Raw genomic sequence first — 15656 nt, 5'->3', positions numbered from 1 at the left:
GAGTCTTGCACTTTCTGGGGGACACCAAATGCAGGCCTAGATTCATTGTAGTAGTTTGGGCTGGTGCCTAGTTTATCTGTTAAGCTTTTAGTTAGTCTACTGTGATGTTGAATATTGAGTTCTTTATTACCATTTTTAAAACCTTAAACGCCCAGTAATGGTTTACACATCTTCATGTTTCATTTTATTCTAAGAACTAAATGCCAGGTTTTGGGATGCTATATGTGGTTGCCCATCCAAGGGCATAATTTGGTCCTGTATATCATTCTTTAATTTATTCAATCTTTTTTTGTTTAAGCATAGAAATTCATTTTTTTAAATCAAAATTATGTTTAATTTATTGTAATGCATCTTTTAAAATACATTTCATTTACATTTTATTTTTCAGACACCTCTCATTGAACCTCACATCCCTCTTCGTCCTCGTAAAACCATTACACAGGTAATGGGACATAGATATGTTGTAGAGTTTGGCCACTGTGTAAACTGAAACAATTTATTAGTTCTTTTCCAGTATGGAGACTATCTAATACAGTACTTATGCTTTGGTTTAGATCTTTAATGGGCATGTCTACGTGTGCAAATGCTGCGGGGTGGATTTACTGTAGAGTAATTTACCCACCCCAGGCAGGCATCTACGTGTGTGGAGATGCAGAAGCAGATCTGCTACTCCTGGCGGCTGTCTGCTCCCACCCCCTCCAACCCTGGACCAGCTTCCTGCAGCAACCAAGGGGAGTTCTAGGCTCCCCCTGGGTGCTAGCCCAGTGCCTGGCAGGGAGCATGGGGCCAGGAGGGAGCTGTCTCTTTGCAGGGTCTGGTAAATTGCCCCTGGGAGCTGCCTGCTGTCAAGGCAGGCTCTACCACTGGAGCCTGGGTGAGGACAGTGTCCCCCTGACCTGGCAGCAGGGAGCTCCTGGCCCCAGCTCCCCAACTGAGGGCTTGCTGCTAGCTGCCCCATGAGCGAATCTAGGCAGGGGCCTGAGACCTGCCCCTTCCCTGCAGCTCTTTCCAAACCCCATGCCTTGATTGCCCAATCAGGCATGGGGCTGGGACCTGCCCCTGATAGGGACGGTTCCAGGCCACATAGAGAAGTCTGCACATGCAGCCCAGAGCTGGCTGGGGACTACGCAAAATGGATAGCCTGGAGCCACCTCCAGGCTGCTCATTCAGACTTCCCCATGCAGCTCAGAGCTCACCAGGAACTGACCCAGTCAGGGCAGGTCCCAGCCAGCTTCAGGCTGGGTGGGGAACTCTCACTGGTAGGTTGTTCCCAATCGCAAGATGATTGTTCCCAGCCCCCACTCTGTGATCATGGAGCTGGGGCTGGGAACAGTCATCTCCCAGGTCCGACTCCACGATTGTGGAGCAGTGGCTGGGAGCTCCCTGCTGCTGTGGCAGGAGGACATTGTCCCCACTTGGGCTCTGGTGGTGGAGCCCTCCCCAGCAGCAGGCAGTTCCTGGGGTTAAGAAACAATTTCTTGCCCCCTGCTGCCTGCTGACCAGGAGCAAATTTGGTTCCAGTCAGCTTTCTGAACATGCCATGCTTCACAGTAACTACTCCCAAGTAAATTTGCTACTTGTATTTACAGGTAGCAAATTTACTCACGATTAGAGGAAATTACTATGTGTTAAGTGTCTGTATGTGTAGACAATGACACTTACTGTGCAGTAATTTGCTCTAATCTCAAGTAAAGCTTCTCATGTAGACATGCCCAATAAGTACCTTGGGCTTACAATAAGCCAAACTTGAAGTCTACAATATGTTATGATACTTTGCACAGGTGAGCATCTGTTCAAGAGATTATATATTATAGGTGGGGGTGTTTATTGTGTTTTGTCTTTCAGAATATGCTACAGGCACAGATTAAAGGAAGTTTGAAATCTGTTCATTTTTTTCCCTTTTTTCTCTTCATCACCAAGGTTCCATCCGAAAAGATCCTCAGAGCTGGAAAGATTTTACGGAATGCAATTCTCTCCAGAGCCCCTCACATGATAAGAGATCGCAAATATCATCTGAAGACTTACAGGTGCTGTGAACTGATTGTATAGATGTTTTTGAATTTTGATACATACCATTTTGTGTCTTGTGATTTATGCCTTGCCATGCCTACAGGTCTCAAAAGGTCGGAAGTTATTCGGTGATGCTATTTGTGTCTGGATGTTATGCAGTCTTAATGTGCCTGGTAAATTCTTTCTGAGGTTATTTGATTAGAGATTGAACCCATGATTGTATACAAAGTATACATATGAAAAACCCTCAAAAATTAAAATCACAGTTACTACTGCAATACTTTATACAATATCAAGTTAAACATATGAGAGGAAGCTCATTAATACATTATGCTAGCATATCAATCTTTTAAAGAGAGTTGCAACCATGTTGTTTAATGCAGAGATCTGAAAGTTCACACTTTGTGCACTTTAGTAAAAAGCACATCTCATGTTGTACAAGCCCCCTCTACATGTTACAAGCATCACACAATTAACTGGCTAATTGCACAATTACCTTAAGACCAGCTACATGTGCAAAGTCGTTCTCATATGAGAAAAAGCTCCGACCAGCTATAAAGTTAGACCTTGAAAATGTGTACTAACTTTATAGCTGGTTGCTATCAAGCTTTAATTTTCATGTGTAGCAGGATCCTCCTTGTGGCTGGAAGCCCCTTCAACAGACAGGGCTGCCAGAAACAGAGGTACAACATCCGAGCTCTAAGGATCATAACTGCCATGATCCCCAAGGTGCAGGAGTACATGAAACCCCCGGGCCCACACAGGTTTCTTAGTCCGATCTGCGCCTCACCCACAGCCAGGACTGAGAGACCCCACAGCTGACACGGCTCTGGATCCCCGCTACATGTGAGGTGCAGCTGGTACCCAGAGCCCCATCAGTTGCAGGATTCTGGCTGCATGTGGCCCCTGTGGCTGGGAGCCCCCAGAGCAAATGGGGCTCCCAGTCGTAAGTGCCCGCTTTTTGTCAAACCAAGGGGAGCCCAGGATTGCGCCCCCCCCCGGCAATAAGGTGTGATTGGATCTAATATGCAATCCCACAATCATGCCTCCTGCCATGCACATGTGATATGGCAGGAGGCGCAATTGTGTGGATCATGCATTAGATCCAGTCATACTTTTACCTACACATGTAGAGGGGGCCATCAATTCTCAGTTCTGTTTGTGAACTGTACTTTCAGTCAGCCTTTCTGATCTCCCTGCTGGTGGTAATGGGACATTGTGATGAATGATGAAATGGGACATTGTGGCACAAGCAAAAGAGGTATTTAATATCAGAGACTCTATAACAAGGGTGTCAAACTCATCCAGACCTACAGATTGGCCACAAATTCCAGTGCATGTCCTGGAGTGGCCAGAGTACCTTGTGCATCCTGGTTTTGCTCTGGCTGTTCCAGGAGTATGCTGTGCAGCTACAGACCTACTGCTGCAGCTACAGCTGCCCCCATTGCTGGGCTGCATTCTGGAGCCTTGCAGCCACTGTCAGTCTGTATTGCATGGCACCAGAGCTGCAGCTGCATGCAGCATGGCCCTGGAGTGGCATATGGTCACACCAGGGCTGTACTGCACATGGCAACTGCTCTGCTGCTTCCACATGCGAGCTGGAGCAGATGTGCTGGGCCCATCAAGTGCTCCCCACATGTTACCTGTGGGTCACTCTGAGACCTATAGGCAGCACCGGAGACCAAATATTGATATTGACACCCCTGCTCTATGCAACTCTGCATCTTACTAAATCTTGTTGGTTTAAGAAATAATAAGTAGTTATGCTGTTTAATATTTGAACCAAATGATTAATGTATGATTCTGAGTATACAAAAACTGACTTACACTCTCCAAATATTAATACCCTTGCTAGTAAATCAGAGTATTGCTGATCCACTTTCAAAGGAGATATAGTACAGCCTCATTATAAAAAGCCCCACAGGACCAGGAGAAAAGTTTATTAAAGGAAAGTGTCTGCTATAATAGGGTTAGTCAATTTGCTGCATTGTAATAATGAAAAACTTAGTTCATGCTGTTGGGATCATTAAAAGTTGGGGTTATTATAAACAGGATTTGTTATAATGAAATTATACTGTATTTTCTGTAAATTAAACAGCATAAGCCAGGAAAAACTTTGGAACATTTGTATTTCTATGAGTGTTCATCTCAATATGCACTGATGAGGTTATTTTTCTTCTTTTTATTCCTAAATTATTTAGAAAAAAGTAGGAGTGATACCCTGGAGGCACATGTAGTACATGCATGCCAGTGCTGCGCCAATCTACCTTAAAGATGACCTGGAAAAGCTGTTCTGTTCTTTGGGTTCAGTTCTTGAATAAATGAAGCCAGTGCTATGGAGCTATGCAAAACTGTGTGTCACTGGTCCTGAAGGGAAATCTCTAGAGTAGACCAAGTGGTAGAGAAATTCTGTTTTGTGATTAAAGTGGGACTTTAAGCAGGTCTCCAAAAGTGAGACTTTGTCTAACTCAAAAATTAGTATTTCAATAGCACCTGCCAGGTTAGTATCTAAAAGCTATGCATGAATTGTAGAATAGGGAGAAGTCTGGTATGGATGAACCAAGCATTTCTGCATTATATCTGCTATATATAGACTTTCCTGTCTCTTCAGAATGCTGGATTTTCTTCTGTTCTAATGGTTAAGGAAATGTTAGACAAAGACAAAGAGTAAGGTCCTTACAGGGTGACCTAACGACAGCAAACATCAGGCTCTTTTTGATCTCCTTAGGGAGGTTATTCCAGAGCCTTGGGTCTGCTGTTGAGAAGGGTTTACCTCTGACACAAGAGATTGTGCATGGGATGTGTCAATCATGATCTGTCAAATAATAGCAGCTAGCATGGAGGAGTCCTAGAAGATTGTAAAATGAAATTCCCGTAAGGGCTTTGTAAATTAATACCAGGAAATCCAATAATGGTTAGAGACTTAAAGCAGGTTGTGGAGCACCATTATAATAGTAATTCTTCTGGGCCTCCACTGTAGGATCTGTTACTTAGCACAGTGCTTGAGGCATAATGTGTCTGTCTTTACTGGGTCTCTTGCAAAATGCAGCACAGGCACCATATGACAAAGGTAGGACAATGGCAACAAAATTATTTTATCTTCTACCTAACCAGCAATAAGGTGGCTAATTCTGAGATCTATTGGGGTCAGCGTTTCCAACGTTTTCCCCTACTGGTAGTTGTAGCAAACTTTCTTTGACTTTGTACACATGGAATTTAGGACCAATTCTACATAGGCCTTGAAATTTAAAGCTGATATTAAATTTCTTAAGACAAACAAGGTATTGTCTACCATAGCAGTTGGCAACCTTTTTTGGCTGCTGGCTAGAATGAACCAGTTCAGGACAGAGGTGGGTAGATATTAGGACTCGGCCACTGCCACTGCTTCTGATGCAGCAGCACAGGGAAATCTCCTGCTACCACATCTTCTCCCCATAGTGGCACAGGGATAGCTCCCAGCTCCCACTTCTCTCCACAGCAGAGTGACAGGAAGGGTAAGTCCCCTGCCATCAAATGCTGCCAAAGCCCCATATCCCTGGGCCAAATCTGGCCCACTTAGGAGGCTAGCCCCTGTTCTATTGTGTACATTTAATCTGTGTAACTCCCTCACAAAAAACATTCAAGTGAGCATAAAAAAAGTTTCCAAGGTTCTTTGGGTGAATCTGATATCTTGTATTAGACCAACTCAAATAGTTGGGGAAAAAAATTCTTAGCAAGCTTTCGCATTTAAAAACCCTTCATAAGGCTGAGGAAGCCTCTACAGTTGGTGTGTGCTCTTCCTGGATGGAACGAAAAGTAAAGAAGCCAGAGGCTGGTATGCATGCAAGACAGGCAGTCAGTGAAGATGTAAATTGAGGAGTCAGTGGGTGAGAGACAGGCTGGGTGGTAGGGGAGAGAGAAGGGGGATGAATGTAGCAGGTAAATTGTAGTGAGGTACCTGGGGAGCCAGATGTCAGGCAGGTTATAATGTGTCATAAATCCAATGTCTATATTTAGTCCATGATTTTTTGTATCCAGGAGGTTAAGTGAAGTTCATAGGCTCGTCTGTGAAAGTGTTTTGTAACCTTTGAGGATTAGAACTGAGAGATTGGAGAGAGAGTGGCTTTCTTGTGAGAAGCGTGCCCCCACTGGTAATTGGGTATTCTTGTTTTTGATAGATTTCCGGTGTGCGTTCATTCTGGTGCGCATTTGTTGTTTGGTTTCTCCTACGTATTTTCCATCAAGGCATTTGGTGCACTGGATGAGATGCACTGGATGAGATGCACTGGATGACATTTCTGGAGGTGCAGCTGTAAGATGCTGGGATGTTGATGGCTCTCTTGTGGGGTGTAGTAATTGTGGGGGTGGTGGAGATGTGTTGGCAGGTTTTGCATTTCTTGTTATGGAATGGTCTGGATCCATTCGGTATGTTCTGGGCTTAGGAAGTTTGCTTCTGGTGATGAGGTTAGCAAGGTTCGGTGCTTGTTTGAAGGCTAGGATGGGTGGTTCTGGGAAGATCTCGCTAAGAATAGGGTCTCCTTCTAGTATGGGTTGCAATTATTGGAGGATTTTCCATATAGATTCAAGGGAGGGGTGATATGTCATAACCAACGGTGTATGATTCATGGGTTAAAAAAGGTTTCTACATTTAAAGATACATGAACTAAGCTAAAAAGTACTATGGTTCATAGTTCTTTCCAGCAACAAAGAAGATACTGTCTTTTACCAGTCCAATATAAAAATTATTACTTCTCTGCACTGATGCAAACTCTGATCACCAGCTGAAGCCATCATTTGATTACTAGATCATTTAAGGTTCCCTTGAAATGTGGAGCAGAGGAAAGTGCATTATGCGGCCCAGTTAGGCACAGGGTAGCTCTTATGTTCCATTTTCCACTAGGCTTGATTGTTTTTTGCTTAAATAGTTCCCTCAAAAATGAGTATTTTGACAGGTCTTTCAAATATATTTAAATGGCTGAGAGTGAATGCTTCAATTTGTTTTTTCTATAATGGAGGCTGACTGCAGAGTTCATCGTTACTGTTCCTCATAACAAGTCCTTTAAGCACTTTCTCTATCTACTGACCTGATTTAATTTGATTTTGGCTCCTCAGACAATGCTGTGTAGGAACAGAACTGGTAGACTGGATGATGCAACAGAGTCCATGTGTTCATTCACGTACCCAAGCGGTTGGCATGTGGCAGGTACTGCTGGAAGAAGGAGTTCTTAACCATGGTAAGATAAATTTAATCAGATGCTGACTAAACCAAGGGAAATGCATCATATCAAAGTCTCTACAGATCCCCTTTATGAAAAAAGAGGATTATGGTCACAGGAGGAATACAGCAGAAAATCCTCTTCAGCCATCAGCAATGCACAGTATTGATTGCCACATTCTAATACTATACTTTTATAATTCGAAGAATGTTGAAAAATAAATGAAATTGCAGTATAATGGTGACATTTCTAACTATACCTATTAGTTTGTGTTCATGGTTCATTGATACTATGATTATACTGCTACCACTATATAGCAATGGGGAAAAAAACCAAGAGATGTGTTGCCACAATGCCTTCATTACACTTACAGATTTTGAATAGAAGTTGGCTTGGGCTGCAACATTTGGAACTGAAAGCAGACATTGAGGCCCGGGGGAAATGTTATAAGGATTAGTCTCAGAATTCAGGTGTGGATCTCAGATATCGCAGTGTCCAGGGGTATTCAGGTCTGAGATTTTCCTTTGGGTTCCTATTTGATTTTGACATTGCTTTTATGTTTACACTCAGTGAACCTTCTGGGAAAACAGATGTTATAGCCTCCAAATGGGTCTTCTTTAATGTCACATACTGTTTAAAACAGTTTCTGTATAAAAGTTTGGTTTCCTTGCATCACACCCTGCCCTGCTCTGAGAGGGAGGAACAGCTTTATTTCTGCTAAGATCTCTGCAGAGCACCTAGTGGTGGAGGCTGCTGTACAGATGCATTGAATCATCACACGTGTAACCACCATGGATAGGCTCCACGTTAAGCCAGAATTGTTTCCATTTCAGGCAGCCCCACCTCCTTGCTTGGAGAGGATTTCATGGCTGTTTTGTCTTGCCATAACTTTGTCTTGGCAAGTTTTCTGCTCCTGGAGGTCTTCCACTGTGACCCTACTGTTAGACACAGTTGCCTCAGGAGTTTTTTTTAAGGCTTCAAGAGTCTCCCAGGAGGAGTTTAGATACTTCTCAATCTATTGTTTTTGGGACCTGTCCACAACTGATTAGGTAAAGGGATCAGGTGAGAGAGTCTTGCTGGGAACAACCATGTTTATATATAGTTGTTTGCTAGCACAGTTACTAACCCAGTATTGACAGCCTCACTTTAAAAAGTAAATAACATGGTGTGTGGAAAAACTACTAAGTATAGAAACCTTTTAAAGAGCATTTGTACTGTAAAATTAGAAGGAAAAACTCCATGCTATGTAGCTTTGTGCAAGCAAATAGCATGCATGAGAAATTACAAGGATACTTCACACTCTTGATATTTCTCTACCATTTTACCTCACTTGTTAAACAATTATGTATGAGCCACATATTGTGTGTGTGTGTGTGTGTGTGTGTGTATATATACACATACACCCCCCGTTTCTAAGAAGCTAAAATTTCTTTGAGCTGAATTTAATATTGATATCTTATATCAATAATGTTGTTTTCAGTGGATCAAGAACACCATTTCCAAGACAAATACTTGTTTTATCGATTTCTGGATGATGAACAGGAAGATGCCCCAATGCCAACAGAGGAAGAGAAGAAGGAGTGTGATGAAGAGCTGCAGGATACTCTGCTTTTGCTGTCCCAAATTGGCCCAGATGCCCATATGAGGATGATTCTCAGAAAACCGTACGCAAATTAATATTATGCATGGGACTGGCTACTGCTAACTTTCGCAGGGTTAGAGGTCAAAATTGTGGCCTAAATATATTTCAGATATATTTGTGCTTCATGTTTCTGGCTTCTGAAAAAAAAGTTTATATTCTGCAAGCTTTTTGCTCCATCTAATAAGGGCGACTCTGGTGCTCAACCTCCAGCCCATGGGTCAGATCAGGCCCACAGAGCTGTGTCATCTGGTCCATGGAATTTCCTAGGGATCTAGAAATTTTGTGGCAGGGGAGCAGTAGGAGTATTAATTACTCCCAGAGCTGTGACAATTAACACTGCCACTCCTCCCCTGCTACCAAATATCTGGACTTGGTGGGAGGAGCCCCCTGGTCTGGATGATATAGTTCCACATGCCAGATCACACTGGCACGTGGCCACACAGCAGCCAAATCTGGTGTATGGGGTTGCACTGCAGATAGACCCAGTATGAAAGGTTGCACTGACACACTGGATCCAACCCACAGCCTGACCCCACACATGGTATCCAGCCTGCAGACCAAACCCATGCCACTCATCCAGAGAGGTTGAGCATCACTGCTCTAAGGGATCTGTCACATGTTGATAGACTTCTTTCTGACTGATTGTTCCTTTTTAGTGTCAGATGAGTTACGCCCCAGCCCCAGCAGCATTGGCAGGGTGCTCAGCAAGGTGGGGAGCTGCTCTGGGGCCGGGATCCTGCAGCGGTGACAGTGTGGTCTGGAGCTGGGGCAGAGCTGTGATGAACTGCCTGCACGCTCTGGGTAAGGGTGTGCAGGCAGCAGATCACAGCTCTGCCCCAGCTCTGGACCATGTTATCACCACTGCAAGATCGCAGCCCAAGCCCCACAGCAGCTCCCCACCAAGTGTCGCCAACTCTGACTGGAGCTATTCCAGGAGATTTTTTCCCCTCCAACGTAATGTAATATCATTAATTAGGGGTGAACTAATAGAGATTTTTTGGGCCAATGCTAATGGCCAATTTTTAACGACCCATATTGGCCGATACCAGTCCGATTGCTGATATGCAGCCAGGCAGCTTGGAGGGCAGCATCCAGCTGGTAAGTGTGTTGTGGGGGAAGGGGGGAGGGGGAGGGAAGGGGCATGGGAGGACAGAACAAGGCCACAGTGGTGAGAGAGGAAGTTGGGCTGTGCACCCTGGGAGGGCATGGGGGGCATGTGTCCTCATATCTGTGCATACCTGGATTGTCCACAGGGCAAGGGTGGGATGCCAATCTGGGCTAGGGTCAGGCAGCATCAGCTCTTCCTGGTAGGGGGGACTGGGCCGAGCTGGCTGCACTCAGGACAGGTGGCAGCAGTGGTAGGAGGGGGGCTGGGCTATGGAGGGGGCTGCAGCCACCCCAAAATTTGCTGTAGCCCCCCTCCCAGCAGTTGCACCACTCACTTTGAGTGCAGCCCTGGACCAGCCTCCCCGCCAAAAAGAGCCCAGCACCGCCCTCGGTCCCAACCCACAGCGGTAACCCACCCTTGCTCCACAGCCAGATCCAGGGGCACATCTGCCATGCCCTCCCAGGGTATGTGCAGCAGCAGGAGGTACCACCCCCTCCCTGCACCCCCCAGACAAGCCACTTGCAGCTCCATCCCACACTCTGCTCTGGCTGTGCAGCACCAGCCCCACTCCCTCCCTCACCACTGGGGCCTTGATCTATCCCACCCGTACCCCGTGCCCCTTCCCTCACAACAGACTTACCAACTGGACCCTGCTGCTCTCCACACTGTGGGGCTGTGCTCCTTGCCTCCTGAGTGCTGCTTTGCAGCTGCATGCATGCACCGGGCATTTATCAGTTACATTATCGGCCACATCAGCCAAAAAAAGCCAACTGCCTATACTGTCATATGGGACTAATGTATTGGTGCACCTCTAGTCATTAATTGTACTATTCAACCCGTTCACAATATCAATCTCCCAGATAGCTTTCAGTATTTGCTGAGAGATTGGTGCTGATTCTGGTAGACTCCTGGCCAATCCAGGAGGCTTGGCAACCCTATCCCTCCCTAGACACAAGCCCTGCAGTGCTGCTGGGGCTGGCCCCACGCTGTCATGGCTCCACTGCTCCTGGAATCTCCATGGAAACCAGTTGCAGCAACATGGGAAAGGGCTGCTGGGACCGCCAGCCAGATTCTCCATTTTGCCTACTCCTAATCTACAGTCAATAACTTCATGTTTTAAGTGACCATTTCATAGTGGCTGCTAAGATACTTGGTTTGTTTAACCCTTAATTAGAGACCCCCCTCTTTATTAGGCAAATAATTTCTTTGGTTGGCACTTAAGGCACATTTCATTGGGATTTACATGGTAAATGGAATTTAACAAATTATTTCAATGAATTTTACTAATTGTGTAAAGGTCATAAAGATCAGTTCAAGAAAGATATGTATGCAGGACCAATCACACTCCCTTTGAGGTCATTAGCAAAATTCCTTTTTAGTGTGTTGTGAGAACAGGATCAAAACCACAAAATGAAATGAAAGATTTCCCACTACAAAGGTGCACTAGAATGCAGTAGAACAAGGGTTCAAACATAAGGTCTGTGGGCCATTCTGGCCTGCTGGGCTACCAGTGGGCTGTGGAATTTGGGAGCATGGCTAGTGGGGGATGGGGCCTAGTGTAGAATTCAGGGCTAAACATGGCCCTCAGCAGCAGGAGGTGAGGGAGGACTGTGCCAACACAGCCTGGCTCATCCTGAAGCTGCTTGCCCTGTAGCCACCTCTGCCACAGTAATCAGATGCCTAACCTGTGGCTGCTTGCCCCATTGCCATTGCCATGGTTGCCGCCACTGCATGGATGTCACTACTCCCTCTGCTGTTGCTGCTGCAGTTACTACCACAGTGGTTTTCACCACTGCTTTCTTCAGTACTGCTGCCATGGTTTCTGCCATCATACTTCCCGTCACCACCATGCTACCAGCCCTGTGGATCCAGCTCACCCAAGAGCCCTGCAGTCTGGATCTGGTCCAGGACGTGGAGTGAGTTTGACACCCCTGCAGTTGAACAGCAGATCTCTTGAACTTTTCCTTTCTTCTCCTTTTGGCATTTCCTGAGAGTTGGCCTGAGCAACCCCATGGTCAGAGGTGCAGGCAGGCAGGCAGGAGCATAGGGCACAGTCTGGCAAGGAGGTGGAGCCACCTGCACTGCCCAGCTCCCCTCCCCACCCTCCCTCCCCCCAACTCTAGCCACTGCTCCAGGGGAGCCAGGCTAAGCAGTGTGGGTGGTTCCACCTCCTCAGTGGTCTGTGTCCCTGCCTGCTTGCCACTGCCTGCACCACTGACCTGGGGGAAGGGCTCTAGGAAGGAGGCGTCAAAATACAAGTTCACCCAGGGCACCAGATCCCTAAGGCCAGCTCTGCATTTCCTTACATTTATGTGAAGCACTTGACAATGTAAAATAATAAAAATAATGATTATGGTGATGTTGAAACACAAGAGAAGTGGGTTACTTGAGAGATGTGGAATCCAGAGCTGTCTGTTTAGCGGACCTGTGCTTTTGCAGACCTGTGATGTCCTTGCCCTTCACCACTAAATGGCAGCATGGTTCCTGTTGGTTCCATGGTTTATGGTTCATGGTTCCTGCTCTCATCAGCAATCATCTCAGCACTGTTCACCTAACCTTCCTTCACATGGTGGTTTTCAGTGCAGGACATCTATATAAATTAATGCTGACCCAATCAATGTGGATTATCATCCAGATTCTTTGCAGAGAGTTACAAGGGGAAGGGAACAATGCTGTGAAAGGAGCCTGTTGAAATATTCATGGGGGATTTTTCATGAGATATGGGCAGCCTCTGAAGATTGCCATAGTACTGGAACATCTTCTGTGTCCTTCTCTTCTGGGCATGCTGCTTTTTACTGTCCAGTGCTCATGAAAGCAAATTCATAGAATGTGATACCATATTCACAATTGTTAAGATCCTTACTTTATAGTATATGACTGTAAGCGCTGAGCCTTTTCAAGATCACTGGATCCTCTAAATCCTGGCAATTTTGAGTAGACACCATTCTGGCTGATAAGTTCAAGGAGGTGGCTCTCATTGACCGGAGCAGGATCCACAATTTTCAAACCAACACAGCTGCGTTTTATAATAGTCACTATTTTCTGAGAGGTTGAAGAACTCATATAATTACCCTGAAAGAAATAAGACAATATTCTTTGATGAGAAGATTACTTTGAGAATTTGATTGTATAATGAAGCTGTTGCTTTGAAAGGTACTTTCTATTGTTCGAAATCTGAAACTGGCTAGCAAAAAGTGTCACTTGTTTTGACAGCTGACTTAAAAAATTCTCTGTTTATTACATTAACTGCAGCATTTTAACTGTCAAACTATGAAAGAATGTTCTATAGTTTAAAAAACAGAATAGAGCTTCAGGGAATTTTTTGGCAGGCTCTTGTTGCTATTGGTATTTAAAAAGCACACATACATTGTGAATGTGAAATTAGCTTTTCGTGAAGCAGCAAACACAGCCCCCTGTGTCTGCTATTGCAGGTGCAGACCTGTAGTACGTTCTTGGAAAAATATTTTAGAACGAACACGGCTGTAACTTGTAGGCTTTTCAGTCCTCCAGTATACGAGTGACAACTGGAAAATTAATTTTTATTCTTTAATTTCTATATAATATACTTAGCTGTAACATGAATGAGAGTGGGCCATAATTCAATGTTATGGCATAATATAAAGCCAAACACCATAATGACAGAAGTCGACCTAAAAGAGAGAAATATCTGCATGACACATGCTGTTTAATCTTGAAGGTGCTACTGTAATATATTCTCTTTTGACAGTTTTGTACTGCACTCTTCACTACGTTAACAGTATGATTCTTAAAGCCAGGGGTGTCAGACTCACTTGGCACCCTGGGCTAGATCTGGACTGTAGGGCTTGTGGCAGGTCAAATACTGCTTGAGTCAGGAGCCAGCCTTCTGCTCTACACCACATGCTTCACAGCAGTTCTGGCTCTGGCATGGGATGTGCAGTATGTCCAACATGGGTAAAGTGTCCGGAGGGCAACCAAGGTTGTATCAGCTTTTGCACACCCTCGTGCCGCCAATTGCCATGTCTACTGGGGCCCAAAGGCAGGCCATTCTCTGGCAGGCCATGCTCACCCAGTCACACCCCACTCAACTTCCAGTGTGCCACCAGTAACCCAGCAGGCCAGATAAAGTGGCTCTATGGGCTGTACATTTGACACCCTTGCTTAAAGCAATAATTAAAGCTACAAATTTATAGTGATGTTAGGATATGTCTACATTGTCTCCCTGGTGTTTCTAGGGAGGGGAACACCTGAGCCCACCCTGCCCACCCACTCCTGCTCCTACTTGCCGTCCCCTGTGTCTTCTCTCAAGCATACCAGAGACTGAGGTCTCAAGAACATCTTTGGGGAGATATCCCTGGAGTGGTTTTACATCTGCATTTCTGGGTTTGGCACATAAAAGTGGGAGTGTGGTGTACTGAGGAGCATCTCTCCCTGAACACAGCAAGGACATGTAGCCTGGTGAAAATTGTCACTTCTGTCTGTACCCCAAGTTACCACAAATGTGTAGCCTAAAGACCTTGTTGCATGGTAATTTTGGGCAGTTCCTGGAGCTCTTAACACCTGGATTGTCCACAGATTAACACCTGAAACTAGTTTTAAGTACTCATTGGGCATGTTTACATGGGATGCTTTACTGTGAAGTAGAATAGTTTATGGAACAATAAGCATGTGCTTCTACACAGGCACATGTTACTGAGCAGTAAACCTCACTAATTGTAAGTAAATTTGCTACCTTGAAATGCAAGTAGCAAATTTTCTTGCAATTAGTAATGGCACAGCAGCGCTTGCGTAGATGCCTGACCAGGAGCAAATCTGTTCCTGGTCAGCCGACCGCCAGGGGGAAGGAGATTGCTCATGGAGCTGAGCGGGGAACAAGCTCCCCAGCCTGTTTCCCACGCAGCTCCATGCTCACGGGTCAAAGCAGGGAACAGGCTCCCTGGCCTCCACCCCACAATCATGGAGCAGGGGCTGGGAACTGTCCTGTGCCCCAAACATGTGGCTTGGAAAGAGCTGCAGGGATGGGTAGGTCCCAGCCCCCTGCAGTGATCTGTCAGTGGGGTAGCTAGCAGCAAGCTAGTTTCTAGTTGCCTCACTGGCAGATCAGGGCAGGGGGGTGGGATCTGCCCCTCCCCTGCAGCTCTTTTCAAGTCCCCTGCCCCTGATTGGGGAGACAGGGCCTGGAGCTCCCTGCTGCTAAGGTAGGGGATATTGTCCCCAGGGACAGGGTGTAATGTCCCAGCCCGGGCCAGGAGACAGTTGTCTCCTGGCTCAGTGGGGCCTAGCACCCAAGGGGAGTCTAGAGCTCCCCCTGGCGGTGGCAGGGGCCTATTACAGGGCCCCAGGAAGTGAAAGTTTGCTGCGAATAGCAGCAATTCTTCTCCCACTTCCCTGCATGTGTAGACGCCTGCCCAGGATTGTTTACTTGTGAGTAGTTTACTCACAGGTAAACTGATCTTAGATCAAATGCATGTATAGACGTGCCAATTATGCGGCTCAAACTAGAATTATCTCAAAAGTAGGATTATTTCTAGTGCATGCTAACCACCTTGTGTTACACTAAGGTGTAGCCACTGTATAACACCTTAGTGTGAACACTCCACACTCTCTCTCCTCTGCTGGCCTGGATCAGGGCCATGGTCCCGCCCTTCCCAGCGCCCCAAGTCCCCGCTCACTGCCTCTTCCCTTGCTTGTGGTGGCTGCCACAAGGTGGCTCTCTCTCCCA

The 15656-nt window shown here is 45.8% G+C and overlaps 1 protein-coding gene across 1 annotated transcript in view; it reads left to right on the top strand.

Moving 5' to 3' along the window:
* RAPGEF4 (Rap guanine nucleotide exchange factor 4) overlaps window positions 1-15656 on the top strand; it is a gene marked incomplete at its 5' end in the record, with an annotated part of 261647 nt that overhangs the window by 167879 nt on the left and 78112 nt on the right. Inside the window, 4 exons of the mRNA XM_025191227.1 lie at window positions 389-442; window positions 1921-2027; window positions 7102-7223; window positions 8686-8869. Of these exons, the coding sequence (XP_025047012.1) occupies window positions 389-442; window positions 1921-2027; window positions 7102-7223; window positions 8686-8869 (467 nt within the window). The remainder of the gene's footprint in view (window positions 1-388; window positions 443-1920; window positions 2028-7101; window positions 7224-8685; window positions 8870-15656) is intronic.

The sequence above is a fragment of the Alligator sinensis genome, unplaced genomic scaffold (genome assembly GCF_000455745.1).
Source record: "Alligator sinensis unplaced genomic scaffold, ASM45574v1 scaffold1469_1, whole genome shotgun sequence".
Lineage (NCBI taxonomy): Eukaryota > Metazoa > Chordata > Crocodylia > Alligatoridae > Alligator > Alligator sinensis.
Note: the sequence above shows the minus strand (reverse complement) of the source record. Positions and strands in the feature narration are given on the sequence as shown.